Raw genomic sequence first — 27353 nt, forward strand, 5'->3', positions numbered from 1 at the left:
GGGACTCAGTAAATCTGGATGCATTTCTACATCCCCCCCCCCCTTCTTTTTTAAATCAGCTGCAAGATCAGTGTCAAGGTGTGGGAGTCCCTGCCTTCCCATGCAAATAAGACCTTTTAAAAATGCATCTTTGACACTGACAAGAAAACATAGATGCTTTCTCATGACGTAAAAAGAAAATTAAGAACATAAAGACAAAAAAAGTCCCAAAACATAAAGGTCAGATCATCACAAAAGATTAAAAATCTTTTTTTGCCTACTTTGATTTTTCTTTGTTTTTTTCACAGTAATAAAGAACAAATGTGTGTAAAATACTGCTCCCGCCCGCAGCCAAGATCCCCAGTAACAATTTGTGAAATTCTTGATTTAAAAATAATTCATGGTTTTCAGAAAGTTGCTGATGTAACACATGAAGAGTAAATACATTCAGCGTGATCTAGGTCCCCTTCATGACTCAGTGCCTTCGCACAGTGCAGCATTCTTCTTTCATAGCTGCTTGTGCCCTTTTTAGAGTTGTTGTAGCTTCAGAGCAGCAATTTAGAAGATCATTTTTGCGAGTTCAAACATAACCTACAAGAGAAACAAATGAGATGCACTCATTATTAAACATCTCCCTGTTTTTTTTAAAGCATGAATAAAGGTTTGTTTTAAAAATGCTGCATTCTTTGAGGCTTCTTGCTTGAGCTCTTTTACCTCAATCGTAATCAGGATGACTATCATCCACTCCAACCTCAAGCTGTGCTTCTCACTCAGGTGGCTCCTCATCAAGTCTGTCAGCTGCGTGCAATGTTCCAGCTTCTCATTCACAACCTAAAATGAGATAGATTATGAAGCTACATGGGCAAAAAAAATGATTGAGTGTTAACACAAAGACCCAGCAGCGATAGTTTATCCTTTACATTGACTCTGCGGTTGATGCTGAGGAACTGGCACGTCTTATCGTAGAGTTTTTCTAGGTTTTCTCTGTCCCAGTAGAAATCAGGCGTGAGGAGAAGGTCAGATCTCAGGTTTATACAGTGTCTGTCAAAGCAAAGTGTAAATAAAAATACTAAAGTACGGTAATACTAGAAAAGCAAACAAACAGCAGTTTTTGCATTTAGAAATAACATGTATAATTACACAAAACTCAAGGTGTATTACTTGCTCATAAATAGTGAATACAAAAATAGAAAGGCTGTACTTTCCTGAATTTACCTTAATGTGAAAAGCTCTCCTATCTTCTGCATAACCTCTGCAGAGGACAACTTGACTCTTTTCCCAGACTTGAGTGTCTGGGTGGGAAAGGAAAAAAAAATTAGCATGCTGGCATTAGCATTTTAGAAAAATGCTAATGCCACGTGCATCTCCTAACACACAAACAACCATTATAAATAATCAATTATTCATTCTTGCTGTTAATTGTCCACTGTACCTCTGGAATTGATTGAATGGACTCTACAAAGTTGTCTAATGCTACCTCCCATATTGCCAACTTCACTGGAAAAGAAAGCAAAGAGAAAAGGTTAGCAGTGTTCACAGGAAACAAATACATTTTTTATGATTCAGACTGGAAATACAGCTTCTCACCAGACAAACAAAGTGCATTTGAAAATGCAAATTTCTCCAAAACAGCTTCCTCTTGATCCATATCGTCACTCAGAATAAAGTTGCCACGCTCAAGCTTTGTATTTCCCCTGAGGTGGAAAAAAGTGTCTGTTTAGAAACGTTACAGAGTCTGAAAGTACTAACAAAACAAAGCTTGAGGCTCATCGTACTCTCCCACAGTGTAGTTAATCTCCTCATTTTCCCAGTGGACTAACGCTACTTCATAAGGCTGGATCTCATGGTGTTCCAGGATTCTCAAAATGTTTTTCATCTGTAAAGACCGAGGGGAAATTACAGAGTTTAACAATAGTATAGTAGAAAAGTGAACTGGAAATTAGATTAACTGCATTAATGGTGATGTTTGCTTACCGTTTTCTCCTCGACATTCCAGAAAACTACTGAGCCTTCTCTAAAAATTTAGAAAGTGGAACAAGTCAGTGTTTAGCCCTTCCTCTCATGTTACAAAACAAACTATCAGTTCAAGGTAATCATGAGGCAAGCAGTCAGACAAAAACTCTAGCTGAACAAAACAACTTTTAAACTTAGAAACTTTAGACTGAGATCAGGCATTATGGGGCCAAAGAAAAAAGCAGCTGTACTAAAGAAGTATTAGTAACTACACTGCTGAAAAATGCTAAAGGAATGCTTGATTGTCAGCGTATAACAAAAAAGTCAGCTAAACTTCAGGGATAGCAACCTGTAAGTTAGAAAGCATAAACTATTAAGACTCAGTTTCACCTGCTCTGGTGCAAATCAAAGGGACAACAGGTGCAGGGGAAGACAACAACAAGACAACCCCCCAAAAAGGGAATGGTTGCCACAGACCGTTTCTATCTCCTTGTCCTTGCTACCACTAGTAACATGAGACACTATCACCATCTCAGCCAGGTTGCACAAATAGTCCAACTCCTCCAGGATGGCAAATCCACACGTGCCATGGCAACAAAGTTTGTGCCTCTCAGCACAATCTCAAGAGTGTGGTGGAGATACCACAGGGAGATACCACAGCAGCAGGACCAGTATCTGCTCCTTTGTGAGAGGAAGAACGGGAGGTGGCCTACAAAACCTCATGTGCATGTTTTAGATCAAACTGTCAGAAACAGACTCCATGAGGGCGGCATGAGGGGCTGACATCCATCAGTGGGACCTGTGTTCACATACCAGCAACATGCAGATCGAATAGCATTCATTAGTGATCAACAAAACCAAAAGGTCCATCAGTGGGGCTGCATTCTCTTTACAGATGAGAGCAAATTCACACTGAGCATATGTGGCAGGTAAGAGTCTGGAGATGCTGTGGCGAACGTTATGCTGCATGCAACATCCAGCATGAATGGTTTAGCAGGAGGTCAGTGATTGTCTGAGGAGGCATATCCTTGGAGGATTACATAGACCTTCACAGCCCTCCCTGACTGCTTAGACACAATGCAGTGGGGCCTGGCCTCACGTGGCAAGAGCATCAACAATTTTAAAAGGCACCACTGATTAGCCTTGTGTAATCCAATCGACAATCTCAGCAATTGCATGTTTAGATTTGTGTGTGCATCTGATGCTGAGAAATAGATCACTGATATAGGCATACAGGCAAACCAAGGTACGCCTGTATCACCGAGTACTGACCAAACCAATTATCAATAATCCTCAAATTAAGCCATATTTTTGACAATGTTTGAACAGAACTGACCTTTCTACAACAAAATAATACCATTGGAGACAAAGTCTAAACCAAAGCACATCAGCATTACCTGAAGAAGAAGATTTGTGCATTATCATCTGGTTTTGCAGCCATGTCTGTGCTTATCACCAGAACATTCGAGGCATCTGAAAATAAAAACACGACGATCATGAAAGCCATCACTAATAATCTAATGCACAGCTGTATGACCTTTTCACTCATACCTCTGGGCAAATCTATCTCATGGAAGCCGTGGTTTATCAAGTCGTGAGAAAGTGTTGGCAAATGATACTGATCTGCTGTTGCAAAAGCAATGCACTGCATCATATCCTATGGAGACAAACAATTGAATCAACACATAAAACAATACCAGGCGCAGCTAAATAAAACATTTCACTACACTAAAGGGTAAATCACCTTGTCTTCACTGAGGGAAGGCTGGTTGGCTCTGGACGGCTGCTTCGTCCGTGGTCCCTTGGGTGCCCTCTTCCCAGGCACTGTGGCTGGTTTCAAACCTGGTTTCAACACTGACTTTACGAGGTTGGTTGAATACAAACTTGTTTGTCCTCTTGCACAGTTTGAAAGTCTCCCAGGGTCAGTCAAAAACCCACTGCTAAGACTTTTACATCCACTCAAAGCAGGCAAAGAAACATGTCTTTTCTGCTCGTGCTGCTGATGAATATAGTTTAAATGGCAGGTCCTGGAAAAGCTCCACGGAGCACAGTGAGTCCTGGCCGAAGTTAAAACGCAGCCTGATCTGCTCCCTGCATGCAGCTGGGCTCCCAGTCTGGACCACAACGTCCGGAGAAGCATCTTCCATTCACACTCACCTACAAATAACCTGCTGCCAAAGGAAAGTGCCTTTAGGTGACTGGAAGCACAGAACTATGTTAAACAAACAGATCAACTTAGCTAATGGACGTATAGTTATATTGTTACACGTTAAATCTAAAGTATAGACAACAACAGGAATCAAAAGTGCATCAGCAAGCAAAACACTCGTATATCCTGCAAACTAATTAGGATAATACATTCAGCAGTACTGCGGCTCCATGCCTGGAGCTAACTTCTGTATACATGCCAGCCGCAGACAATTCAGTGAGTAGAAAACGTCCGTTTCTTCGCTTACCAGGTTAGAAAAAACAAAATACGGTGTTAAATTAATTCACAAATTCCAGCTACCTTCAGTGTTTACAGTCTTGCATACATTCAAAGGCGGCGTGTTTGTTCCTCGTCGCTTGTTTCCTGCTCGAAGTGACGCAATACAACTAGTCACAGTAAGCTCTCAGCTCTGACTTGAAGGTAGAGCGTTTCCATTTTAAGCTGAACTATATTACTTACTAAAACTTCAAAACACAGCAGGAAGTACCTTAAAAATACTCAGTCGTTTATATTTAGACAAACTCGATCAGTTTATGAGTGGAAAATGTCCGGTAAGTGAAGCTCATACTGGGATTGAGCAGAAGGGCTACCTGACAGTCTAAACTCAGGGCTAACGTGGTGCTCATGGAATGACCTTCACATTGTTGCACGTTCAGCGTGACTTTGGATTTTTTTTATGTTACTATATAAATTAAGAAATCAATTTTTCTAAACTAAACTAAAATAAAATAAACTAAAATAAAATAAAATAAAATAAACTAAAATAAAATAAAATAAAATAAAATAAAATAAAATAAAATAAAATAAAATAAAATTCCACCAACTTGATAAACGAGTTGATGCCTGACAGGCTCAGCTACATCGCCCCCTTCTGACTGAGCCTGTGTTTGCTGTTGCCAGGAGACTTCTTAAAACAGAGGCAACATCTACTTAAAGTTCACTTCTCACCTCTCTTATTTGGAGTTATGGAAAACTCTAACGAGGTAGGCCTTAAAATATTTTAAATGTCTACTGAATTCAGTCATAGCGGAGGAAAAAACTAAATTGATTCCTATGTTGGCAACTTTTAAAAATAGATTTAAAAAAAACATTTAATAACTATTTAGTACCTTTCTTCAACCTCTGTAATTAACAGTGCAATGAGAAGGAGAGGCTGAAGATGAGGGTTGCTGTTTTAGAAGAGAGTGTGAAGTCCAGTGAGGTGGAGTGCAAAGCCAGCAGAGAGACGGTGCTGAGGCTGGTGGCAGAGCTGGACCAAGAGAGGAGGAAGGCTGCAAGCAGTGTAGCAGCACTTGATTCACTCAAAGTGGTATATACACAACTTAAAAGAGTAGTTACTTTACAGTACAAGATTTCACATGTCTGGACGGCTTAACCCACGAACTAAAGGATTTAGTAGCGTTGTGTAAAAACTACTGACTTCTGTACGAAATTGTTAATTTAAAGATTTTATTACTTTAGGAGTAACTGCTAAAATTGCCCTATTGTTGTGGTGTTTGTATGTCATTTAGGAGCTTGATGGTCTGGCTGTTGGGAGAAGAAGTGTCGAGATGGAGAAGCAGACCCTAACTGAAAGACTTGAGGCCAGTAAGAGAGTAATAGAGGCAGCCAGGCGAGAGTCACACTGTCTGGAGAACCAGGTGGAGGAGCTTGAAAGAAGGATCCAAGAAGCTGAGAGCAAGCTGCAGGCATTCTTGGAAACGTTGGTCGGCCTCCTGGAGAAGAGGTGTGAGGATGTCATCCTGCCCACGGAGAGAGATGTTCTACAGACACTGGATAACCTCTGCAATAAGGTGAGGAACGTTGGGATTTCCAACAAAAAATGCTTAAAAGCTGCTTTAAAGCTAAATTTGTTCTCCAAGGTGCAAATGTGGCTCCAGCCAAACAACACATTTGCTGACAATTATAAATCACATTGTATTTTAGCTATTAGGATTACTTTTTGTTAATCGCTATATGTCATGAATGATCAGTTACTTGTGTAAAATGAAACATACTGGTTGATTTTTTTTTTTACCAATAAGCATGCAGGTAGCACTTTAATCTCAATACTTGCAATACAGCTAAATATTTTTTTTATTTTAATTTGCAGACTAATAACTACATCGACTGGATAACTCTGTAAAGTAGAAGAATACGTCCCAAAGCACAGCAATTGATGCAGTTACTTGTATCTTTATGTTAACTCTTCCTGTTCCATCTGTCAAGGACTTAGTCCAGCTGTAAGATAAAAAGGAGTGTGCACACAATAGTTTATGTTACCACACATTTTCACTATGCTGGTCTTTCAGAGCTTGCCAGAGGTGGAAATGAGGCTGTGTTGTGTTTCTGAAAAGCTGAATGAGCAGACAGAGCTTCATCACATTGCACAACAGAGGGCTCAGCTTGCAGAGCAGCAAGTCCAAGACCTGAGGGGAAGACTGCAATGTCTGGAGGCCGAACTGCTGACAGCAGACATGCATTGTGACCGATTGCAACACAGCAAACAGGATGTGAGTAAAGTCATGTGACTAAGCATATAAGTTACAGATACAGGTTGGTATAGCGACACATTCCTATGATTTGTCTCTTTTTTTTAACAGTATGAGGAATTCTTGGAGCAGCTGTCCAAGACGATGAAGGTTGAGGACTTTGACATTGATCTTGACTTCGAAATGAAGCTAAAATTCATTCTGTCACGTGCCGAACAACTTGTTAGACAAGAGGGAACTGCTTTAGTTGAGAGTAAAAGTCTGACTTACAGCTTACAACGGAAGGTAGTTTTTTTGTTTGTTTTTTGTTTTTATCATTCACAAGTTTATACAAGTGGAGAGTGGTGCTGAACAAGCAGATAATTTACCTCTAAATGCACAAATGCAGCTTAAAAAAATGTATACAGTTGATTTAAAATATTCCCATTCCCTGTAGTTGAAATCACAGAAGGAACAAATAGAGAGCAAAGGACTCCACATCCAACTACTGAGGAAAAAGGTTTCAGAGCTGGAGGAGGAGAAGAAGACCCGATCAGCATTGGCTGCGGAACAAAATGATGCACAACTGCAGGCTGCGAGGCTGCAGAAAAAACTGGAGTGTCTTCAAAGTGAACTGAAAGCAACCAAACTTTCCAACACTGAGCTCAAGGCCCAGCTCTCCCATACCAGCAAGCTCAAGGTAGAGGGGAGAAGGGTTTGGGCCCAAATTCACTCCAGGGGGATTTTCACTTCATAATGTTTTGTGTATTTGTGTTAATTTTGGGGCATGGGTTGGTGGGTCATTGAATCATATGCATATGCAATCAATGCATGCTTTCAAAGTATCAGAGTATCTTAGATTAATAATTTGACATAATTAAATAAAGTCACTCTTGTTTTACTAAAACCCGACGCTCACTCGAGTCTCTGCTGTGCCTAAAATGCCAAGCTGAAAGTCGCGCAACAGACTCAGACCATGCAGGAGCAGAAAAAGAAGCTGAATCTGGTGGCGGATGAGAAGGCAAAGGTGGAGAAAAAGCTGAGCGCAGTTAGCTCAGACCTGCAGAGCCAAGAGAAGAAGACAAGAGACGACCTACAGGAACTCCTCACCCTCAGACAGAGCCTTGCTCAGCTGTCTGAGAGGCAGAGAGAGGTAAGAGTCAAACGACAAATAGGAAAACTTGTTTACCATGCTTTCATCCACATCTCATGACCTTGCACAGCAGATGTTTGTTAGCGGTCATAGAGCTCATTTAATGTTGTTTGTTAATATAAATAAAGGAAAGGTCACAAGATTTCTGAAAACTTTTGAACCAGGTAAGTTTCTTTTTTCAGTTGGTGGATTTCCGCATGCTGGTTTCTCAAACGTTGGGCCTGGATGCCACAGCGTTGGCTCTTCCAAATTATGAAATCATCAAATTACTTGAAACCCTTCTTCATGGCCATTGTCACCGTCACCACCTTCATCATCATGTTAACATACCCCGGCACTACTCGACTCACCAGAGACCTCACCTGCAACAAGTCCAAGAACTATCCGATGGCTCTAACCTGGATGTTACCACCTGCAGATCTCACGAAACTTAAAATGTATTCACTCCATTCATACCAAAAATAAGTTGAAATGTTGAGAAATAGTAGAGATATTAATTACTTTTGAAACATAAAATAACAATTTAAAAGTTTTCTTTTATATTTGTGTTTTCATGGGAAGATCAATATAAGTATGATGCACAAAGGGTGAAATATTAAAAATGCTAACTCACAAATAAAATGACAACTTTTAGAATGAAGGTTTGGCATTCATTGTTTTTGAGAGTCGCATATACATACATTTCTCATATTATTTCTTTTTGCATTATATACATATGTTAAATAACTCTCGACTGTTATACATTTGATACTGAACTCACAGTCTTATAAAATATGCAATAATTCTATTGGTCATATTTCTCAATCTTAAAGACATATTTCATATCCTGAAAAAATAAAACAGCAGAATGTATAAAGACCATGGATGACTGTTAAAGGTTAAACTCCTGCGTTGCGTCTGACTTGGATATTAAATTCACTTGACTTGGCTTAAATGACTCTTGCATGAATCCATGTGGTTCAAGTTAAAAATGGACCGATTACCACAGACACAACGATGGATGTAAGTAAGTAAAAGCAAAGATTAAAACTGCATGCCAAAATACAGGTAAAAAAATAATTGCAATGTAAGATATATTAAATGTTTTTGCTGTTTACAAACTTTTAGTTACAAGCAAATTCACAGGCTATATTTCAGCGTTTAACTTTGGTGCTATCGGCTTGAGAGAAGTTACGTCATGTTTACACCACTGAGTCGACACGTCGTTTATCCAGCAGATGTCCACTGTGGGCAGAAACCTCCAGATCCGTTACACCAAAAATGCAAATTAACTGACACAGCATTACACAGAGTAACATAGTGAGATGCTTGATCCTATGTGCTACACACAAAGATATTAACTGTAGATGGCAGCTGTTATTCTGCAGTAAAAATGGACGAGCAGGATTTGTTTTTGCTCCCAACGTGATTAACCGTTTCAAGGATATCAACATGAATCCCACTAAGGTCATTCTGGCTCAAGAATACTAAACATCAGTGGTTTTTACGTCCATCTACACTGGAGGCGGTCCGTTGGTGTAGCTCAGCATCGGGTAGAAGGAATGAGCAAAGTTGTTGGACTGAGCACAGTAGTCCTCCTCAGACATTGGCAGCAGAAAGGCAAAAACCACTAACAGGAGCAGGAAGAGCTGGAGAGGCAGTGCGACCCAGAAGACGCGCCACAGAAACGAGGACCTACGAGATGATCGTGTCTCCGAGTCAGAAGGGAAGGAAGCGGATCCAGCGTCGCTGTGAGGCCTGCTCACACAAACACAAACATTCACAGCCCAGCAAAAACAGGATTAGTCAAACACAACTATGGATTATAGACTTTTAAAATCTCCTTCTCATCTGCACTACTGCAAATGTGTTTCCAAAAAGACTGTGGCCTGAATGTATATAAAAGCAGAATGCAATGGATTTTAAATCATTTAAACCCAACCTAAATTAATTATCAATTAAAGGTTTTTTTTTTATTAATTAAAAGAATTGGCAGACCTATGTCTAAATTTCCAGTTACTTTTCTTAATTTCAAGCTTGCGTTAATCAGTCGAAGTTTCAGACAATAACTCGAGCTTTTGACTCTGAAATGATTTTTTTCAGTGACAGAAACAAGCTTCCATCCAAAACATGTAACATGCTGGAACAGAGTTCTTTAAATTGTAACTTATACTATAGTCTAACCAATCAAAGTCTGAATTTCTTCATGGAAATGATGGATAGTTGGTCCTTTGGCATAAAGAGAACATGAGCCAACATCTATTATATGATAATAACAGTAGATGTAGCTTTTATAACTTGACCATCTGTGAAGAAAGATACAGGATAAATGAAAAAAGATAAATGCAGGTTTTGAAGCAACACATGCTGCCATCTAGATATCAGCTAGCCTTGTTTATTTTAGCAAAACCACAGTCTCTGTAGTAGAGACAGTTTGGGTGATACTCACTAAAAACTCTTGATCACAATTATAAACATGCCCTGCACCACCAATTTGAAACATGGGGCTGCTTTCAAAATTGACTAAACATATATAAAAACATAGAACCGAATTTTAAAAATCAATTTACATGCATTTCATCATTTGATTTCTTTATATTAAATATAATTGAGTTTAAATGATCATTGCATTTTTATTTTATTTACATTTTGCACATACTCCCGTCTTTGTTGGAAACACTGTTGTACTTCCACGGCAATATAATAAACCAATCTTACATGTACAAAACTGCTTCTCTTTGCTACAGAAATAGTAAAAATTACAAACAAATCAAATTAGTCTAATCCAATAAACAAACTTCCCTTTAAAAATTATCCTAATTTAATATCCTTCTCTCCCCACTCTTAACTGTTTTAATGTTGTCTGCATAGTTTCAATCCAAATAAGATCTCAGTCCAGCGACAGTGGATGTAAGCACCATGCTGTGTTTGAAAGACATTGCCAACACAGTGTAAAGCAATGTTAGACAATGTTTAACATTGTGATCTACATGCTGACTGAGACTGGGGTGGATCAACACAAGTACGAATACGGTCACAAAACAGTTTTCACGGCATACATTCTGCAATCCTGTGCCAGACAAAGACATTTAATACGAGAGCTTGCATTTCTTTGCAAAAGGCGTTAGAGTAAAAGGCAAACGGCATGCTGCAAGTAACAGCTGAATTTGAGAATACTCTTTTTATTCATATAACAATGGAGTCTTTGAAAGTTTGTGTCCTGTTAAAAAATGCAAAGCAAACGGAGGCGGGAAGAGCACGGCAATTAGAAACAGCATCTTTGACCCTGGTAGTTAGCTGCGTTTTCTTAAATCAACAGTTTGGGAAATCCAGTTCACTTTCTAGATTTAGAGTTAGATGAGATGACTGAAATCCCTTTGTGAATTAAGATGTTAAGATGAAGCTGGGACAGAGCCTAGTTTAGCATGGACACTGGGAGGAGGAGGAAAGAGCCAGACACGCTGGCTGTTTCCAACTGCTTCCACGTCCAAAAAAGAAACATAAGGAAATAAGCAAATTCACAAAATGTCATACTATGAGTAGTAATGTGTCATTTTTCTGTCACCATCACCCTCAGTAATACTGTCTTCTTATAGCCTCAAAAAGTTAGAAGACACGGTCAGTTGAAAGCAGTAATATAGGGGTTTACATATGTATGTATTGTAAAAAATAAAGTATTCAGAATGTATTTCAATTAAGAAAAATCAAGGCTGCTTTGCTCTCTAAATGTATTTTTCCCTCAATCCCAGAATGCATGAACAAAGTGACTCGAGCTGCCCTGTGTTTTTACCGAAAGTGCCCCTTTACCATTTCCCAAATGGAGACCTGAGAGGCAAGACTCACAGATGACAGACTGAGGGGGGGGGAGATGGTGGATACTCAGTGAGATAGCAGCAGCAGAGGGAGAAGAAATGTAACACACAAGAGAGAGAATCAGCGCAAGAGAGGAAGAGAGCGGCCTTTGCATTGTTCATTGCAGACATTTACTGGCTCGGCAATTTGAGAGCAAAAGGGTGTGTGTGTGCGCTCAGTATCAGCGAGGAAGTTAGATATAGAGAAATATTTGTGTTATTCATAAGAAACGCCCTCTGGTTAGCAATATTAAGCAGCCAAGGACATTGGCAGAGAGGAGGCCTTGCACCTTTCCTTGTGAAACTCCTGTCTCGGATGCGTGGGCTACCACTCACCTGATCGCCTAGCCTACACAGAGCATCTAGACTTACAGAAGATGATGGAATTCATTATCATGAGCTGCTATTCTGGCACGAGCGTTAAAAGCTGAAATTCTGAATATTTGTTCCTTAAGTGTTTCATTTCAAAGCTGAAATCAACTGATCTCCAAGTGCATCATGGGCTGCTGAGTTCCATTATCTTCTGGGTGTGCTAGAAACCAACAGAAAGGTACCTGTGGTGTGGACTGCTCACAGAGGGTCCAGGCTGTGACAGACTACATTTGCCCCGTTGCTGTTTGCAATGAACAGGGGGGGGGGGAGGTAAAAGAAAGAAAGTATGTTTAAGTCCAGGCAAATCAAGACAAAGCTATTGATGAAAAGAAAACCCAAAATGAAAGAAGAGCAGCAACAAAATCATACGTGAAAGTGACTGATTTTGTAACCTGTTATAATAAGGAATCTGGCTCTTCACAGTGCACAACTACTTTGAATTGCTTCAGCTTGGGAGTGCAATAAAGGGACTGCTACAATTATGCAATGTGATGCATGAATCTCTTTGGAACAAGGACATTTAGTAACATACACATAGTATAAGCAGGGACATGCTTATTTGGACTGATGTACAGTTGAATAATGAGAAAATAATGCTTTCTCATTGCTGTTGTTGATGCCATGCTTGCTCATTAAACCAGCAACAAGTTCTATGCTACACTTGAAATTAAGCAGCTGCACAATAGCCAGTAATCCTAGCTATAATACTACGAGGATCGAAACGTATCTACAGTGAGAAGAAATTTAAGGGAAGTCTGAGAAAAAGAAAAGGGTTTCAGAAATACTGGAAGAGAAAAAGAAACAAACTGGGCAGAGCTAAAAAGCCTGCCAAGAAAAGGAAGGAAGAAGTAGAAAAGTTAGAAAGGAGGAAATCTCAGGAGACTGTCTGGAGATTGACAACATGCAAGAAGAGCAAAAGGCTGGAAAAAAGTTCAAAATCCAGAGGGAGGGAGCGTAACGCTGGTTGTGGAGGTGGAGAAAGATTTGAAGAGCGTGAGGAGAGATCTTGGGATGACAGGGGTGAATCTGGCCTTCACTGGGGCATTTGGGACATTTACTCTATGTGTCTTAGGGGTTTCCAAACACCTGGTTCTCATATAGCAGCATGTACAGGTAGAGATAAACATTACCGATCGTCTGTGACTGGGAGTACTCCTTCCTGATACAGGACTGAGGGAGCCAGACGTGTCCAGCTCATCAGCAGACGACCAAGAGGAAAGATCCTGATGTTGGAAACAATCGCAGATACAAAGAGAGACAAAGCAGGTGAGAGTTAAGCAAATAGTGACCCCTTTTCTAAATGTGGCCACAGACTACACAGAGTGGTTGGCAGGTGATTAGTACTTAAAAAAATCTAACTGAAGGACACAGCCAAACAATATAATACACTCAAGTAAAATTAAGTGTATCCTGTGCTGAAACAATCGTTTATTTGCAAATATGATATTTTTTATTCAGTGCAAAAATATGCTCCACATGAGAGCTAAAAATGTAAAACGATTACACACTTACAAGATTCTGGCAAATTGCACCATCACAAGTTTGCTCCCCACCTTTGCTAATATTGTACATTAACGGTGTGAGTAACACATTTGTGACTAATGAAATATCACTGAATATGAACCTGTGAATTTTCAGCCTGTCTGCGTTTCACAGTTCTTTCTTTTTTGAGCTTTTTTTTTAGATTATAGCCAAATGTATTCATTTTATTTTATTTTATTTTTACAAAAACCACTTTAAACTTGAAAATTCTGTTTTTAAAAAAATCTGACGATGGAAGAAATTGAAAATGTTTCTGTCAAATGCTTTTTGACTTTTTAAATGCAGGTGAATATAAAAGAAAGGTGTTCAGGTAACACATGACAGGTACACAAGTGACTGAGGCTCTACCTGTTGACTGCTTGTGATGTCCAGAATCTTGGCCAGCTCTCTGAGGTCTCGGGTTACTTCCTTTAGCAGGAGTTTTAGGCGGTTTCCTATGACGTGAACCTTCTCCTTAGCCTCCAAGCAATCACTGCCCTGCGAGTTGACCAGCAACTGGAGGGACATGTCTTGTAGTGAAGCAACTTTAAGCTGTGAGTCTAGCAGCTCCTGGCGGATTTGCTGGAGAGAAAATTTAAGCGATACATTCAAAAAAGAAACCTTTTACAGAGTGGATTTATGGAAGTAACACGGAAAGACGCACTTAAGTTTAAGAGTGTGACAGTTTGGTACCGTGAGTGTTTTGTGATGCTCATGGAGAGTATCACTGTCCTGGATGGGATCAATGGGAACCACCTCATTCCTCCTGCGATCGATGTTTTCCAGCCAGAGCAGCAGACCGTGACTCATCTCATGAAATTCCTATTGATCAGATGAAATTTGGGAAGGTGAAGACCCAACTAGCATATCATAGAAGGATATTCATACTCATGAGCAAGTCGATCTGTTCAAACAGTCCGACTTGATCAGCACTCACTTGACACTGCATCAGAGCTTCCTGTAACGAAGACCTCCATTCCTCCAGCGCGCTGCCGAGTTTATCCCAATGGTTGTTCATGTCTTTCAGTTTGCCTTGTAGCTCTCGGGACTCGTCTGTCTCCGAATGCAGAAACTCCGCACTGCACAAGTTGATGGAAAGCACTATAGCTTTGCGCTTGTCATACGCCTTCTGCAGCTCCTGTAGACAAACACGCATGTCCATGGTGACGTACAAGTAATGCAAAAAATTCCCAATTTGATGACAAAACAAGGAAACAGCAGGAATAAAGACTATAAGGTATATATTTATAAGTATTCAAGTAAGAAAATAACAAGCAGAGTAATAAAAAAGTTAAAAATAGGGACTTTACTACTAAAAAAAACCTGTACCTTGAGCTTTTTGATACGCAGCTCAATCGTCTGGATGTCCGTGCCAAGCTCCAGTCTACGCTGCTGCTCCAGCTCTTCCTCTGTCTCTCCCAGCCAAGTCAAGATTTTGTTCAGGTCAGAGTTCAGCTGCTGCCACTGCTGCTCGTTCTGCTTTGTTCTCATCTCCTTGCTGAGGTCCTGAGCCTGCAGGAGCTCCCAGCGCTCAATCACTCCTAGATTGATGGATGTGAGACCAAAAAGATTATGTTAACTGAATTTACCAGCACTGTAGCCCAATGGATAATTCATATTTTTTTCTTTAACAAGCATAAATTAACATAAATTAAATGCTTATTTAAGATGGGGGATAGTTATAGGTATTACCTGAAGTCTGGGACTCTGAGCTGCTGGGATCTGCCAGTCCAGACACCGTATCCTCTTCCTCCTTCAGCTCAGAGCCCATCCTCCTCACTGTGTCAATACTTCCACGACACTCGCCCATCAGTCGCAGCTACAGAGCAGTTAAAAGACTGGTTATTGCAGGCAGTGTAACAGGATTATACTGACTATTTCAAAATTGGAAAAAATATTGTTAAACTGAAGAACCAAGTGAGTTCTGCGAGGAGAAAATAGATTATTAAAAAAATGTGAGCAAAAATAAACAACAGCAGCATTCAAATAGACAAAGCAGAATTAATTGCAGTTAAATGTACAGTCCAGAGCAGAAAAGCTTTAAAGAATAGATTGTTCTGAGCTCTAAGCGTAATATGAGTAACACATACATATCCCATGTATGAAGAGTCCGTTTCTGTGCTTGCAGAAGTGCGGCTGCGGCTGCTGTCCGTTTGTTGCAGGTGGAAACGGCTGACATCCAGAGGGTGTATATGAGAGTCTGCAGCAGCAACCTCCCCTGTTAACACAATATTAGCTGATTATATTTCCATAATATATTTATGAAACATGTTTAACATCAGAAAAGAAGGTAAGCCCCCCTGATTTAAGAAAAATAAAATGTGGAGAGCGAAAAATGAGAAGTAGACAGGAATGCAGATTGTTTGTTCTGGCCTTTTGTCACAAATCACAGCACTCCCTTTGTGGCCCTTTGCATCGGGAGCTGCATCCCTGATTTGAAATAATACATTTAAACCCCGTGTTTTTTATGTGATTTGCCTTTTCGTGAGACGTCTAAACAAATCTGCAGTCCCTTCTATAAGAATCAATACATTTCTTTCAAAGAAAGAAAAAAAACATGCAAATCAACAAATCCAAACAGGTTAGCTACAAAGAACAAGTCAAGTTAAAAAAATGAATAAAGCTAGTTAGAAAGAAGGGTTAGGCTGAATTCCATTTCTGTTCTGCTGAATTAGAGCCCAAAGCAGAACAAGTGAATAGAAGGAATAAAAATGGAATTGACCCTATTCCCCAGGGTTAGAAAGTGTTGCCATTTGTGCCCAAAGTGTGTTTAAGAGAAGAAATGAACACAAATCAAATTCCAAGCTGGTGAACAGACTACTAGTGTTTCATCACTCAGAGTGCGTCTGTTATTTCTGGCCCCAAACACATGTGGCATGCTGGGGTCTGCTGTTGCCTACCAGTGGAAGACCTCAGTGTTTGTTCTGTTAGTTTAACAAAGGCCTCAGGGCTCTCTGGGATCACTACATCTGGAAGAAACATTATACAGTACACACATTTAGCAGTGGGCTTCAGAATGACTCAGTGAACCGATTATCCTGGTATTCAACGGCACCAAGAAAATCCTCGCCATAATGTAATCAGTCACAGATAAACCCTTCACTAACTTTCTTGTGTTCCTTATGTGTTTTTCTGTCCCCTATGGGAACTTTTGATGTCATTTTTTGGACTTCTCAAAAGATGCAGAGGCACAGTCGTTTAAGATATCGCTCTTCTAACGTTTTTTTAACAGCTAACAGTGATAAAGAAAAGTTATTATTCTGAAAAATCTCTTAAATTTCAAGCATAGTTTTGCACTGGTATGGGAACCTACCTGACAAGCCTGAGGCAGGACGCTGAAGGAAGTCTCCCTCTTCACTCTGCTGCTCTCTGAGAGCCCTGCTTGCACTCTCAAGCCCACGGCTCAGGTCGTAGTCGTGGTCCCATTCCAGGGGAATGGAGTCCACGCTTGCTGGGGTGTCTCTGCCCGAGCGCTCAGTCCGGAGCTGGGCAGCCAAGGAAGCTGAGCGACCGGAGGACGGCAGAGGCGACAGGAAGCCATCCCCCAAACGTTCACTCCACGGCAGACTGGACAAATCACAATGCTCATCTAGCTCCAGCTCACGATCGGACAATGACACTTCAGTGTCGTCATCTGCAAGCTAAAGATAAAGGACTTTAGTATGGGAAAGATTACATTTGGACCCAAGCCACAGATCTGTCAGATTCTCTCAATTTTGAGGTCTTACAGGAAGGCGAATGAGTTTCTTGTAGTAGCGCTCCACTCGACCAAACACCTCCTGACAGTAGCGCTGCAGCTCCTCCAGCTCTTCCTCGATGACAGCAGCATCCAGAGGCTCACTCTTCTCTATCAGCGCTTCCCCCTGGTGGAAGATGTGCTCGATCTTGGCTGTTGTTAGAGAAATCTCCTGCTGGAATGACTGTGAAGCCGGAGAGAGACAAGCTGTTAAAGCTAAACACAAAGTTGTGTGTGATGTGTATCTCACATTAATTATGAAATATCCATTTAGCTGCTCTTCACAAGTGCAAACTGACTCTAGAAATGAAGATAAAATGAACATATGTAAGAGTCAGTAGAAAGCAGTGTTTGAAAAATGCACAGTGGATTTTCTTGGTCTGAAATATCATGACAGGCTTACCCTGAGTTGTTTGATCTTGGCCTGAATGTCACATTCAGAGAAGTGCTCGATGTTGGTCAGCTGAAGGTCCATCTCTGTCAGCCAAACCAAAATGCCATCTCTGGCTGTCTCAAACTCCTCTCTCTGACTAATAAAGTGCTGCACGTGTAAAGAGGGACACTGGTGTTAGAGTCTATGCTTTCACATCATGCAAATGGAACAAACCTTTGTTCGGGCTTTATTAGTGAATAATAAGCAGTCACAGAAAAGTTAGATGAAAAGAAATGAATCCAGAAATGCATGACAGAAATTTAAATTAAAATGTACAAAAATGAAATGGAAATAATATATAAGTACTAGTAGAACAATTGTACCTTAAGCCTGCGGAGGATGGATGCCACCCTCTTCTGCAGGTTGTCCCATCGCTGGTTGGCATCATGTGCCATCTCCTTCAGCCGGCAGGAAGAGTCAGTGCGGTTTTCTCTGGCCAGGCGGCGGTATTGCTTATTGATTAACTCCAACTGAGTCAGACTCTCGTGAACTTGTCTCTGGAAGGCCTACAAAAACACATTCATACATTTTCTCAAGAAATTTGCTTTTGTGTTTTAGCTTCGTGTTTCGTTTACATGTTTGCATTTGAGAGATAGAATTTTCTTATTTAATGCTGTCCTACTAGGTGAAAACAGTAGGTAGTTTGATCATTTGTACAGAGTACACAAAATAATTCTGCAATACCTCAAATTTCTTTAGTTCCTCCTTGGCTACAGTATACAGCACACCAGAGGAGTTGGGTAGAGCAGCTGTATTTTCTGAAGTGGCCAGCCACTCCTCAAAACGTGCAAAGTCGTCCAGGAACTTTTGCCATAAACGCCATGTCTCCTCAATCCTAACAGAGGGAATAATTTCAGGAAACAGTTATAACAGTTACCTGTTATCCATAATAACGTATGCATTTGATGCTTTCATCTAGTGTGTAACGTCTTACTTTAATCTCCTCTCCATAGACAAGGCACAGATACTCCTCCAGCGGCGATCAAGGCTCCGCGTTGCCTGCTGGATGGAGTCGCACTCTGCATCGGTGGCGCAGGCGTCACAGTCATGCAGAAGCACCTCACATAGATTCAGCACAGACGCCACTCCTGTACTGTGCTTCTCTATGTCACGCTGAAGCTCCTGACGGGCAAGAAAAGAGTGACACAGTAAGTAATAAGATGAGAGACAGAAGGAGAAGGAAGAAGCTTGATAGAAAGTTAGAGAATGACTTTTTGAAAGTGGTTACAAACTGTACAACAATAACTTTTACTAGTGTATTATATCACAAAACCTGTTTGCATAGAATTGATACTAATAGTTACATTTTCATTATATGATTACAAAAATGTGAATGTTTTTAGAAATTTCAGCTAAATGATTACAAAGCCCTGTTGCCTGTCTGCTATTAAAGAGCTTGCATTTGACACAGACTGAATGATTCCTGGCAAGCTGCACATATGTATTTTAGGTCCTGTTTAGTATATTATGTCACCTGCTGCAGATCGAGCTTCCTCTGAATCTCTTGGGCATCACAGGAGTCATAGGCGATAGGTTTGGACAGCTCTGTTTCGATGTGGGCGAGCCAAGAGCGCAGGCTGCTCATGTTTTTATCTAGCTGCTGCACAGCCACTAGAGTTTCTCTCAGTTTCTTTACTCTGTTAAAAGAATTTAACAGATTAGTTACAAACAACCCAGCATGGGATAAAAACACAGCTGCACAGCTGTGACTGCACGTCTGCTCACCGCGCTCCAATGAGATTGAGGAGATGCTGCCAGCGGTCACTGACTTTGTTGAGTTTTTGTTCGATTTCGGTGGCTTTGCTCTGGTGACTGGCCCTGGCCAGGCGCTCTCCTAGCTGGTGCAAATGTAGCTTGTTCTCCTCTGCTACTGTGATCTCCTCCTGGTAGTCCTGGCATACAACGCAATGCAAACAGGAAATTTGAAAAAACTGCACTTGTAAAAGAAGCAGAGTAGGAAAAACACAACGTAACTGAAATACAACAATTAAATAACACTGTCAAACTTTGTAAATATCTGAGGTGTGTGCAAACCTTGCGAAGCTTCTCGATCATCTCCTCAATGCTGACGTCTCCATTCTGGGACACCTTGTTCTCCATGTTAGTGAGCCACTCGCAGAGCTCCTTATACTTCTCGTTGAAGACAGTCCACTCATTTAGCTTCTCGCTTACCTGCTGCCTCCGCAGTGACAGCTGTGGAAGAACAGCAATACATGACAAGTTAACTGCACCTCTCTGCAAAGCACATAAAAAGTGCCAACGAATGCATGAAAATTTAAAACAAAAGCTAATAAAGATCAAGAAGGCTCAAAAGGAAGCCGTTCAGACGCTTTCATTTGCATCACGCAGTGAGCGAGTGCTGTATTTCCTGTGTGTGCAGTTTATCCGCTGCACACAGGATGCCACTGTGAAAAAACGAAATCACCTTGAGGTTTCAGCTTTTCTTAACTGACTGACTGATTACATTAACTTGTCACGCTAACTGTTCCTCTCAGTGTATTCCTTTCTCAAAATTGTTGCACAATGGCACATTCAGCAAAATCGAACTACTGCTCCAACCATTTAAAAAAATGCTGAGCAACATCTACATATACAAATATATGCTTTGTATCGTATAGTGAAGATTGACATTAGTAACATTGTCTCCTGGGACTTTTAACTGTTACACAGTAAATATTGTGTAATATGTAGAATGTATCTATAAACTAATTTTTGAGAATCAGACTTTTAGCACACAGTATATTCAGAGAATCCAAAATAGTAAGCGACTGTGCCAAGAGTTGTACCTGGTGGCAGATTTCATCCCACTGTCTATGCAGCAGCTCAATACGCTCTTGTAGGACAGAAAGGTCCTCAGCACTGATGTAACAAGAAAGTGACTCTCTCAGTAAGGTCAGATGGGCCAGATCGCCTGTCCAGCCGTCAAATGTATTTTCCAAATCCTGGAAAAACAACAGTGCCACTATAAAAACACTAAACAAGCACCTGAACAATGTAAAACATCAGCTCAACATACACTTAAATAACTCTACATATATGTCTTACACCTAGATGCACAAAGAAAAGTCAATTTTGAAAATGTTCAAGTTGTTACCTTGCAGCGGATCTGTTCAGCTTGCAGATCCTCATTGTGATCGGGAATAGGTTGAGAAAGCTGCTTTTTGAAGGCTCGAAGCTTTTCCAGTGATCCACAAATCCCTTTTTCACTCCTCTCCCAGTCCTGCGTTCAACAGATTACAAACACAGGCAAAATTACGAGTTGCTCTAGAAAGCTGTCCTCACTGAAACTACAAATAGAAGAGATTGGTGTATTATAAGGAAATCAATGTAAAACTTTATACATACAATGGAGATTGTCCATACAAATGCAAGAATTATAGGAGCCATCAAGGTATTCTGAAGTGGCCTGGAATTCAGAACATGCTAGCGTATTGTCGTTTTTACCTTTAACAGAGTGGAAAGCTCTTTCTTCTGTTGTTCCAGCCGTATGCTGGTTTGTTTCCATCGCTCCTGGACATCAGTGAGCTCTGCCTGCAGGGTCGCCTCTGCTCGGCTATCAGCTGATAAAAGCAATTGCCTGCCAGCCTCCACCGTCAAGATATAGCTGCCCTGCTGATGCTGCAGCACCTTTTCCTTCATCTGAAAAAGGAAGAAAGGATTCCTATCAAGCTACAAGCCTGTTAATTTACACAGGTAACACCCAACCCACAATTGCAGTTACATGTTTAAGGTTATCAGATATTATATTTTTGGTTTATTACATGAAGAACATCACATTGCAACAGCTTCTTAATGTTAGCTAGCCTTTGCTGTCACTGCTGTATTAATGTGTATTACAGTCAGGTTTGTCACTATGTACCTGGACCGCGTCCAGCATAGTACGCGCTTGTTGCAGAGGAACTGTATTCCCTGCCTGAAGGGTCTCTGTACGATGGGACACTTCCAAGAGCCATTTGCGCAGCTTGTCCACCATTTCTCTATACCGCTGCCACTGGCGGATGAGACCATCAATGATCCCGCGCCTTTGCTGAGCACGTCGCACTACGCCCTGCCACTGGTTACTCAGCAGAGCCAACTTCAGATTGAACTCATCTCTGTAGGTGATTTCAGAAAGACAGGAGACAAAGAAAGGCTTGCAGTGGAGTATGGTGGTAAACAAAGATCTACAGAGTAGTCGAATAGGTTTACCTGTCATCTACCTGACCCTGCTCTAACATTCTCTGCCCATCACTGATGATGGAGTGGAGGATCTGCTGCCGACTGAACATCTCAGCTTGGAATAACTGTAAGATAAAAAATATTAAATTTGTTATATGTGTTAACAAAATTAAAATATACTGCTTGAGGATCCTTTTCTTCAAATGGGCCCTAACCTCATGGGTTTTCTGCTGTTCCATTAAACTCTGGTAGTTCCCTGAAATTTCTACAGCCAGATTCTCTTCTGTTTGGACCAAGAACTCCATCCATGTTTCACACTTTTCAAGGAAGGTCTGCTGCTGCAGCAGGCATGACTGAAGCTTGCTGCAAGGAAACAAACAAAAGGTGATCTTATATCTCAGTTAGATGGGGAGAGTGGCCTTTACCGAACATTTGTACTGTTTTTTATGGTATTTGTGCCAGTCCTTCATTCATTCATTATTGTATTTATCTAACCTTGTTATTTAACAGAGTATCTTGAATTAGGATGGCTTTAAACCTTTTCAGATTGGCTTGTAATTTTCTTGTCTTACCTGAATCTCTCTGTGGTCTGTGCTGAGGCGGTGGACCAGCTTCTGTTGAGGTTCTGCACGCGCTTAATCTCAGAATCGTTAAGAGGGAGCCGGTAACCAAGCTCATTAAGACGCTCTAACTCAGGTGCCATACTGCTGAATTTCAACATGAGCCTCTGTAAAGCCCAGAAATTACAGAAACATTTCAGCTGTCGAACCAGTACGTGATATTCTGTAATTTTGTTCACCAAACTCAAAAAAGAAAACAGTAAAACAAACCTTGAGGTCCTCCATGCGGTCCTGGATGACCGTTAGGTCAGTAGAGCCATTAGGATCTTGTGCTTTCAGAGCCTCTTCAGCTTCAACTACCCAGGACCCCAGTGATCCCAGTTGATGGTTAAAGGTTTCATAGTCTTGAACTCCAGTCTAGTATAGAAGAATGCCAAAATACTGGCTTGGTAACTGATTGCCTATACAAAAAAAAAGTATGTTTCATAAATCTTTTTTTTTTACCTGTAGAGCGGTGAGCTGTCTAGTAAGAGCCTGTTCCACCGCAGCTAGCCGCTGGGTGAGAGAAAGGTGATCGGACTGGATAGCAGACGCTGCTGATGTATCCACCTGCTGTTTCAGCTGCTCTCCCAGTTCTTGGAGAACTTGGAGTGAGGCCTGGACTGGAGCTTGGGACCTGAGCAACTCCTGAAATAAAACACCCATAACATTCAGGGCAATATGTCTTCATTATCAAAACTTAATCATAACATCCAACTGCACCAAACACGTGAGGGGATGTTTAATATATTAAACTTTTCCTTCATATCCATGTGGGTTTCACAATGAGGCTTTAGAAGTAAAATACTGAGGAGTTTTTCTGTTGTTGCAAGTTGCAAAGCTGTGGCTTGACTCACGCTGCATTCTTGAATCCAGTCAGACACCTCATCGTCAGCAATGTCCTTGTTGCAGGTGGTCTTGAGGAGCTGATCTGCTTTTTCCTCCTGCAGCTGGATGCTGTTGCAGCTCTGCTCATAAAGCTCGTTGTAGCGCTGCCACAGCTGAAGCAGTGCCTTGCTGCTTCTGAGACGCTCTCCAATCTCCTCCAGTAAGCCAGTCCATCTAAGTGCAATGACATGGTAATACGCTAATAAATGTCTTAAATTCGTTAAAGAAACACCAGTAGTAATGATAGTAATAAGCATAGCACCATGCTAATTAGGTTCACCTTGCGTTGACATCTTTCAGGGCATTGTTAAGAGAATCTGACACTGAAGGGTGACACTCCCTCAGCAGTTGGTGGGTAACAGCACCAAATTTTCTGAGACTGCTCTCCTGTTTTTCCAGTTCCCCTTGCAAATCCTTCACAGTGACAGATACAGTGGTTAATTCACCAGCAGTTAAATGATCACATTAAGAAACATACCCCTAACATTGCTACAAGATTTCAGAAACTCATATCTATACAGTTAAAGGCTTTAGTCAGTAAACATGTAAAATACACTGAATGCCCCTTTATCTTAATATACCTGCAGACTTTGCACTTGCAGATGAACAGCCTCCAGTGAGCCTGTGAGGAGGCGGAAACGAGACACAGAGTACCTTCCCTCCATCAGGTAGCCATTGATCTCCTCTGAAGCGTGTTTGTATAGAGTCCACTGGTCCAGCACTGACTTCAAGCTGATCTTTAGCTGCCCAATCTGTAGAAGGTGAAATCAAAAACATGCATCTACATCCAGTAAATTGCAAAATCAGGCCAAAGTCAGAGCACGAGAGGGATGGACAAGCGAGCATAGAATAAATGGGTCTAACCCGGGTAATAAAAAATAAACAAAAAAGAACAAGGAGATTACCAAGTGGTCCAGGTTAGCCCAGGTGTGATTGACACCTTGGAGTGTCTCCATGACGATAGCACAGGCCTCATCAGTCTTATTTTGAACAAGGGCACAGCCTTGCTCTTCGACTCGCTCCAGCTCTTTCTCTTTTTCTTTTACCAGTTCCTCCATTTCCTTTAAAAAATTGTTTTTATTTAGCAAATACAAACACAAGATGAAGGGCAAGAATATCTTAATCAGATCTACAGTACCTGGCAGTCTTTTAGAGCATTCTGCACAGATGTCAGATCCTCTATCCGGTGTTTCCTCTTCAGCCTTTCTTCTTGAGTTGCCATCCAAGACTTCAGGGCCTGAATGCTGCTCTCATAATCTAACCACATCTCCAAGAGGCTCTCAAGGAACTGGATCTTTAAGAATTTCATGCAAAAAAAAAAAGTTAACTTTGGATGTTGCATTGATAAAGGACATTGGGTGAATATGCTGTTGGTTTTATTGTAACATTATCAATGATTACGTCCTCACCCTCTCATTGATGCGGCCTTGTAGGATCTGCCAGCGCCTGTTCATCGCTCCCAGACGCTCAGCAAAATCTGTTTTATCACTGCGCTTGCTCTCCACATCCTGACCACTGAGCTGCAGCACTGACTGGTTGACAAAGTCCACAGTCAGCTGCTTACAGCTTAAATCTACTCTGAATCCCTAAAGTGAGGAAACAACAGGAGATTTTATAATAAAAGATCTACAGTTAGAACCAGTAGTTGCATCACCATTATGATCAGGTTAGGAAAACTCCATGTTTAAAAATCAAAATTTTAGCTCTCAACACAAGAAGAAGAAGAATTTTATCTAGAAAAAAACCTTACTTGCAATGGCAAACCACAAAAAAACCAAAACCATTCAAACCAAAAGTTATATTTTTGATTTAATAAGAGTTCAGACCATACATGTAAACAAAAACTGTCATGAATCAATAAAAAATGCTCCACTACCTTATATTTTTGCAAATAGTCTTGAATCACACTTGATCCCACAGAACTCTTGAGGTTTTCTTCATCCTCGTCAATGACACTCTCCATCAGCGATATCCAGTTAAACAGCTCACAAATGGCATGACGGGAGGCCAGTTTTTCCATTTGGATCTAGAAAAAAAAAAAGAAACCGATATGTTGGTAGTTTAAAAACAAACTGCAATGAAAACTTTTGCATGCAAACTGGAGAAGCAGAAAGAGGTAATCCTATTTGTCCTGAAGCAGGTAAGCCTTTTTAGTCTGGCTGCATGTGACGATACCTGATGCAGCTTCTCCTGGACCACTGGGATGCGTGTGAGTAGCTCAGCCCACTGAGTGTCAATCCGTGCCAGGTCAGAGCGCAATACCACCGTGTCCACTTTCTTCAGCCGCAGCAGCTGGTTGCCCTCATTAACCACTGAGCTCTTAAGGCTAGACTTTCCCTCAACTTCTTTTGAAAATTCCTAAAAAAGAGAGAAGTGGAAAATCATCCAATCAAAACTATGTGGACCAGACTGCAGCAAAACAGTGCTACTGCAGAAGATAATAACAATATTAAACAAATACAAGTAAATTTGTAGTATATGCTACAGTTGAACTGAGGTGTTATGTTCATGCCTACAACTGCCATTAAGTGAGGCAGCTGGTTGGCCAGCAAAAACAAAACAAATCAACCAAATTGATTGTCTTTGGCCTCACAAGGAAAGCAGAGAGATGATCTCTGACTGTTTCCAGCTCCTGTGGCACTAACACCGCCTGCGTGTTCCAAAACTCCAGACGCTCCAGAGCAGACTGCAGCCATTCGCTCATCTCTCCACACTCCCTTTGATACCTAAAGAAAAAACAATTGAAATTAGACCGTGCACTCATTTACCGGATATTTATATCCAAAGCCTAAGAAACAGTCCTTATTTTTGAAGTCTTTCTGACCTGGTCCAGTGTTTCAGAATAGCCTCGAGGCGTTGTAACTCCTTGTTGACCTTGGCAGCGTTGTTGAGCCAGTGTTCCCCCAAGAGTGCGAGCTGATTCTCCAGCGAGGGGCAGCACACTGACAGTAACAGATGTTTACCTTCATCCAACACCTGGTAGAGCTTGTGCTGGTGCTCCGCTAGTCTCCCCTTCAGACCCTTTGCAAAGAAGAAGAAGAAAATGTGTTTCCAGCTAGATAAATATATTTTTCTACTTTGCAGCAAAGACAGGAAGCCCATTTTGACTTGAACCTTTATTTAAAGCTTAATCAGCATGTAAGAGAATTTAAGTGGCTTCTTCCTTTGTCACAGCTAAACAATTAGCCCGATGTAGTAAATTTACACCTGAGCTCATGTGACATTGTACCTGGTATAATGATATTCTGTCAATAAGCCTTTCTTCAGTTTCTTCAACCAGACCAACAGAAGGAATACTTTCTTCAACAGCCTCCAGATGTTGGTTCAGACTCTGGTAGTCCTGCACCAAACGGCACCAAGTCTGAAAATAAACATTATTATAAATAAATATTTAAAATTCAGTCGTCTGACAAGTACATCTTTGCTCTTTTAATCAGCACACTTGTTACTATGTAACTATAATAATATTTTTTTAACTTTACCATTAATTTGATTTTTTGTCCTACAGTACAACTCCAACTCTCATAGCTACCAACTTTAATATGTAATTTTTTTCAAGGTAATTAAAAGGCTTTTAAAAATGTGTTTATATAGCTAGTGATGTTCTAATATATAACATTTAAAAACTAAGTAAATGTCTTTCATTAAACATGTCATATCTATTATATCTACATGTAATAAGATACAGTTAAACCAACCACACTTGGAACTGGTCACAAAATTATCCGTTATCAGAATTTTTGTGACTATGTTAACCTTCCTTTTACACAAATATGGCATATATACTCCTTCACCTACCTCTAGGATACACTCCAGTTCAACTCCTTTACTGTGTGCCTCTTTGAGGACTCTCTGAGCCTCAGCTAGTGTCTCTTCCAAGGCTTGGTTTTCTTTGGGAAGCATCAGGCCACTGATCTTCCTGAAGTATGTTTCCGTTAGAATCATATGGGACTCTAGACCCTGGAAGAACTCCTAAAAGAGGCCAGAAACAAAGACGATCAGCTCTATTTGTCTCCTGCATCACAACAAATTGGGTTCAACACGTAACCTTGTTGATTCTTTAAGCCTAAAG

General features: G+C 40.8%; 3 protein-coding genes across 6 annotated transcripts in view; 1 reads left to right on the forward strand and 2 right to left on the reverse strand.

Moving 5' to 3' along the window:
* Positions 1 to 21: 21 nt before the first annotated feature.
* On the reverse strand, positions 22 to 4552 carry rmnd1 (required for meiotic nuclear division 1 homolog). 4 transcript variants are annotated; one of them, XM_085257384.1, is made up of 12 exons: positions 4442 to 4552; positions 3677 to 4100; positions 3484 to 3589; positions 3330 to 3405; positions 1954 to 1993; positions 1755 to 1855; positions 1567 to 1673; positions 1412 to 1476; positions 1195 to 1271; positions 900 to 1020; positions 694 to 810; positions 22 to 570 (listed from the first exon to the last, which is right to left on the reverse strand). In XM_085257384.1, exons 2-12 carry the CDS (start codon positions 4070 to 4072, stop codon positions 538 to 540), a joined length of 1239 nt encoding a protein of 412 aa, XP_085113510.1. In that variant the 5' UTR covers positions 4073 to 4100; positions 4442 to 4552; the 3' UTR covers positions 22 to 537. The 4 variants fall into 4 exon arrangements, with proteins under 4 accessions (XP_085113510.1, XP_085113509.1, XP_085113506.1 ...); XM_085257383.1 differs by having other exon boundaries at positions 4389 to 4480; XM_085257380.1 differs by having other exon boundaries at positions 23 to 570; positions 3677 to 4103; positions 4442 to 4539.
* Positions 4553 to 5106: 554 nt separating this feature from the next.
* Positions 5107 to 8178, forward strand: ccdc170 (coiled-coil domain containing 170). Its single transcript, XM_085256726.1, has 8 exons — positions 5107 to 5124; positions 5277 to 5450; positions 5653 to 5934; positions 6433 to 6633; positions 6724 to 6897; positions 7049 to 7291; positions 7541 to 7744; positions 7927 to 8178. The coding sequence occupies exons 1-8, from the start codon at positions 5107 to 5109 to the stop codon at positions 8176 to 8178; spliced, it is 1548 nt and encodes a 515-aa protein (XP_085112852.1).
* Positions 8179 to 8372: 194 nt separating this feature from the next.
* Positions 8373 to 27353, reverse strand: part of syne1b (spectrin repeat containing, nuclear envelope 1b) — a 68236-nt gene continuing 49255 nt past the window's right edge. Inside the window, exons 108-147 of the mRNA XM_085257378.1 lie at positions 27080 to 27253; positions 26511 to 26642; positions 26106 to 26302; positions 25875 to 26007; positions 25457 to 25639; positions 25158 to 25307; positions 24691 to 24867; positions 24420 to 24575; positions 24187 to 24342; positions 23863 to 24033; positions 23562 to 23695; positions 23251 to 23455; positions 22859 to 23041; positions 22625 to 22771; positions 22367 to 22521; positions 22010 to 22157; positions 21825 to 21919; positions 21496 to 21730; positions 21081 to 21275; positions 20731 to 20856; positions 20423 to 20578; positions 19671 to 19829; positions 19362 to 19528; positions 19111 to 19273; positions 18571 to 18758; positions 18321 to 18471; positions 17960 to 18142; positions 17607 to 17744; positions 17196 to 17387; positions 16781 to 17108; positions 16368 to 16436; positions 15558 to 15685; positions 15160 to 15286; positions 14797 to 15008; positions 14405 to 14605; positions 14161 to 14289; positions 13837 to 14049; positions 13077 to 13169; positions 12129 to 12187; positions 8373 to 9481 (exon numbers count right to left, since the gene is read on the reverse strand). Coding sequence (XP_085113504.1) covers positions 9238 to 9481; positions 12129 to 12187; positions 13077 to 13169; positions 13837 to 14049; positions 14161 to 14289; positions 14405 to 14605; positions 14797 to 15008; positions 15160 to 15286; positions 15558 to 15685; positions 16368 to 16436; positions 16781 to 17108; positions 17196 to 17387; positions 17607 to 17744; positions 17960 to 18142; positions 18321 to 18471; positions 18571 to 18758; positions 19111 to 19273; positions 19362 to 19528; positions 19671 to 19829; positions 20423 to 20578; positions 20731 to 20856; positions 21081 to 21275; positions 21496 to 21730; positions 21825 to 21919; positions 22010 to 22157; positions 22367 to 22521; positions 22625 to 22771; positions 22859 to 23041; positions 23251 to 23455; positions 23562 to 23695; positions 23863 to 24033; positions 24187 to 24342; positions 24420 to 24575; positions 24691 to 24867; positions 25158 to 25307; positions 25457 to 25639; positions 25875 to 26007; positions 26106 to 26302; positions 26511 to 26642; positions 27080 to 27253 — 6552 coding nt within the window. The 3' untranslated portion in view covers positions 8373 to 9237. The remainder of the gene's footprint in view (positions 9482 to 12128; positions 12188 to 13076; positions 13170 to 13836; positions 14050 to 14160; positions 14290 to 14404; positions 14606 to 14796; positions 15009 to 15159; positions 15287 to 15557; positions 15686 to 16367; positions 16437 to 16780; positions 17109 to 17195; positions 17388 to 17606; positions 17745 to 17959; positions 18143 to 18320; positions 18472 to 18570; positions 18759 to 19110; positions 19274 to 19361; positions 19529 to 19670; positions 19830 to 20422; positions 20579 to 20730; positions 20857 to 21080; positions 21276 to 21495; positions 21731 to 21824; positions 21920 to 22009; positions 22158 to 22366; positions 22522 to 22624; positions 22772 to 22858; positions 23042 to 23250; positions 23456 to 23561; positions 23696 to 23862; positions 24034 to 24186; positions 24343 to 24419; positions 24576 to 24690; positions 24868 to 25157; positions 25308 to 25456; positions 25640 to 25874; positions 26008 to 26105; positions 26303 to 26510; positions 26643 to 27079; positions 27254 to 27353) is intronic.

The sequence above is a fragment of the Mchenga conophoros genome, linkage group LG19 (genome assembly GCF_057382185.1).
Source record: "Mchenga conophoros isolate Kocher_MC1m ecotype Shallow Benthic linkage group LG19, M_conophoros_male_GT1.1, whole genome shotgun sequence".
Taxonomy (NCBI): Eukaryota; Metazoa; Chordata; class Actinopteri; order Cichliformes; family Cichlidae; genus Mchenga; species Mchenga conophoros.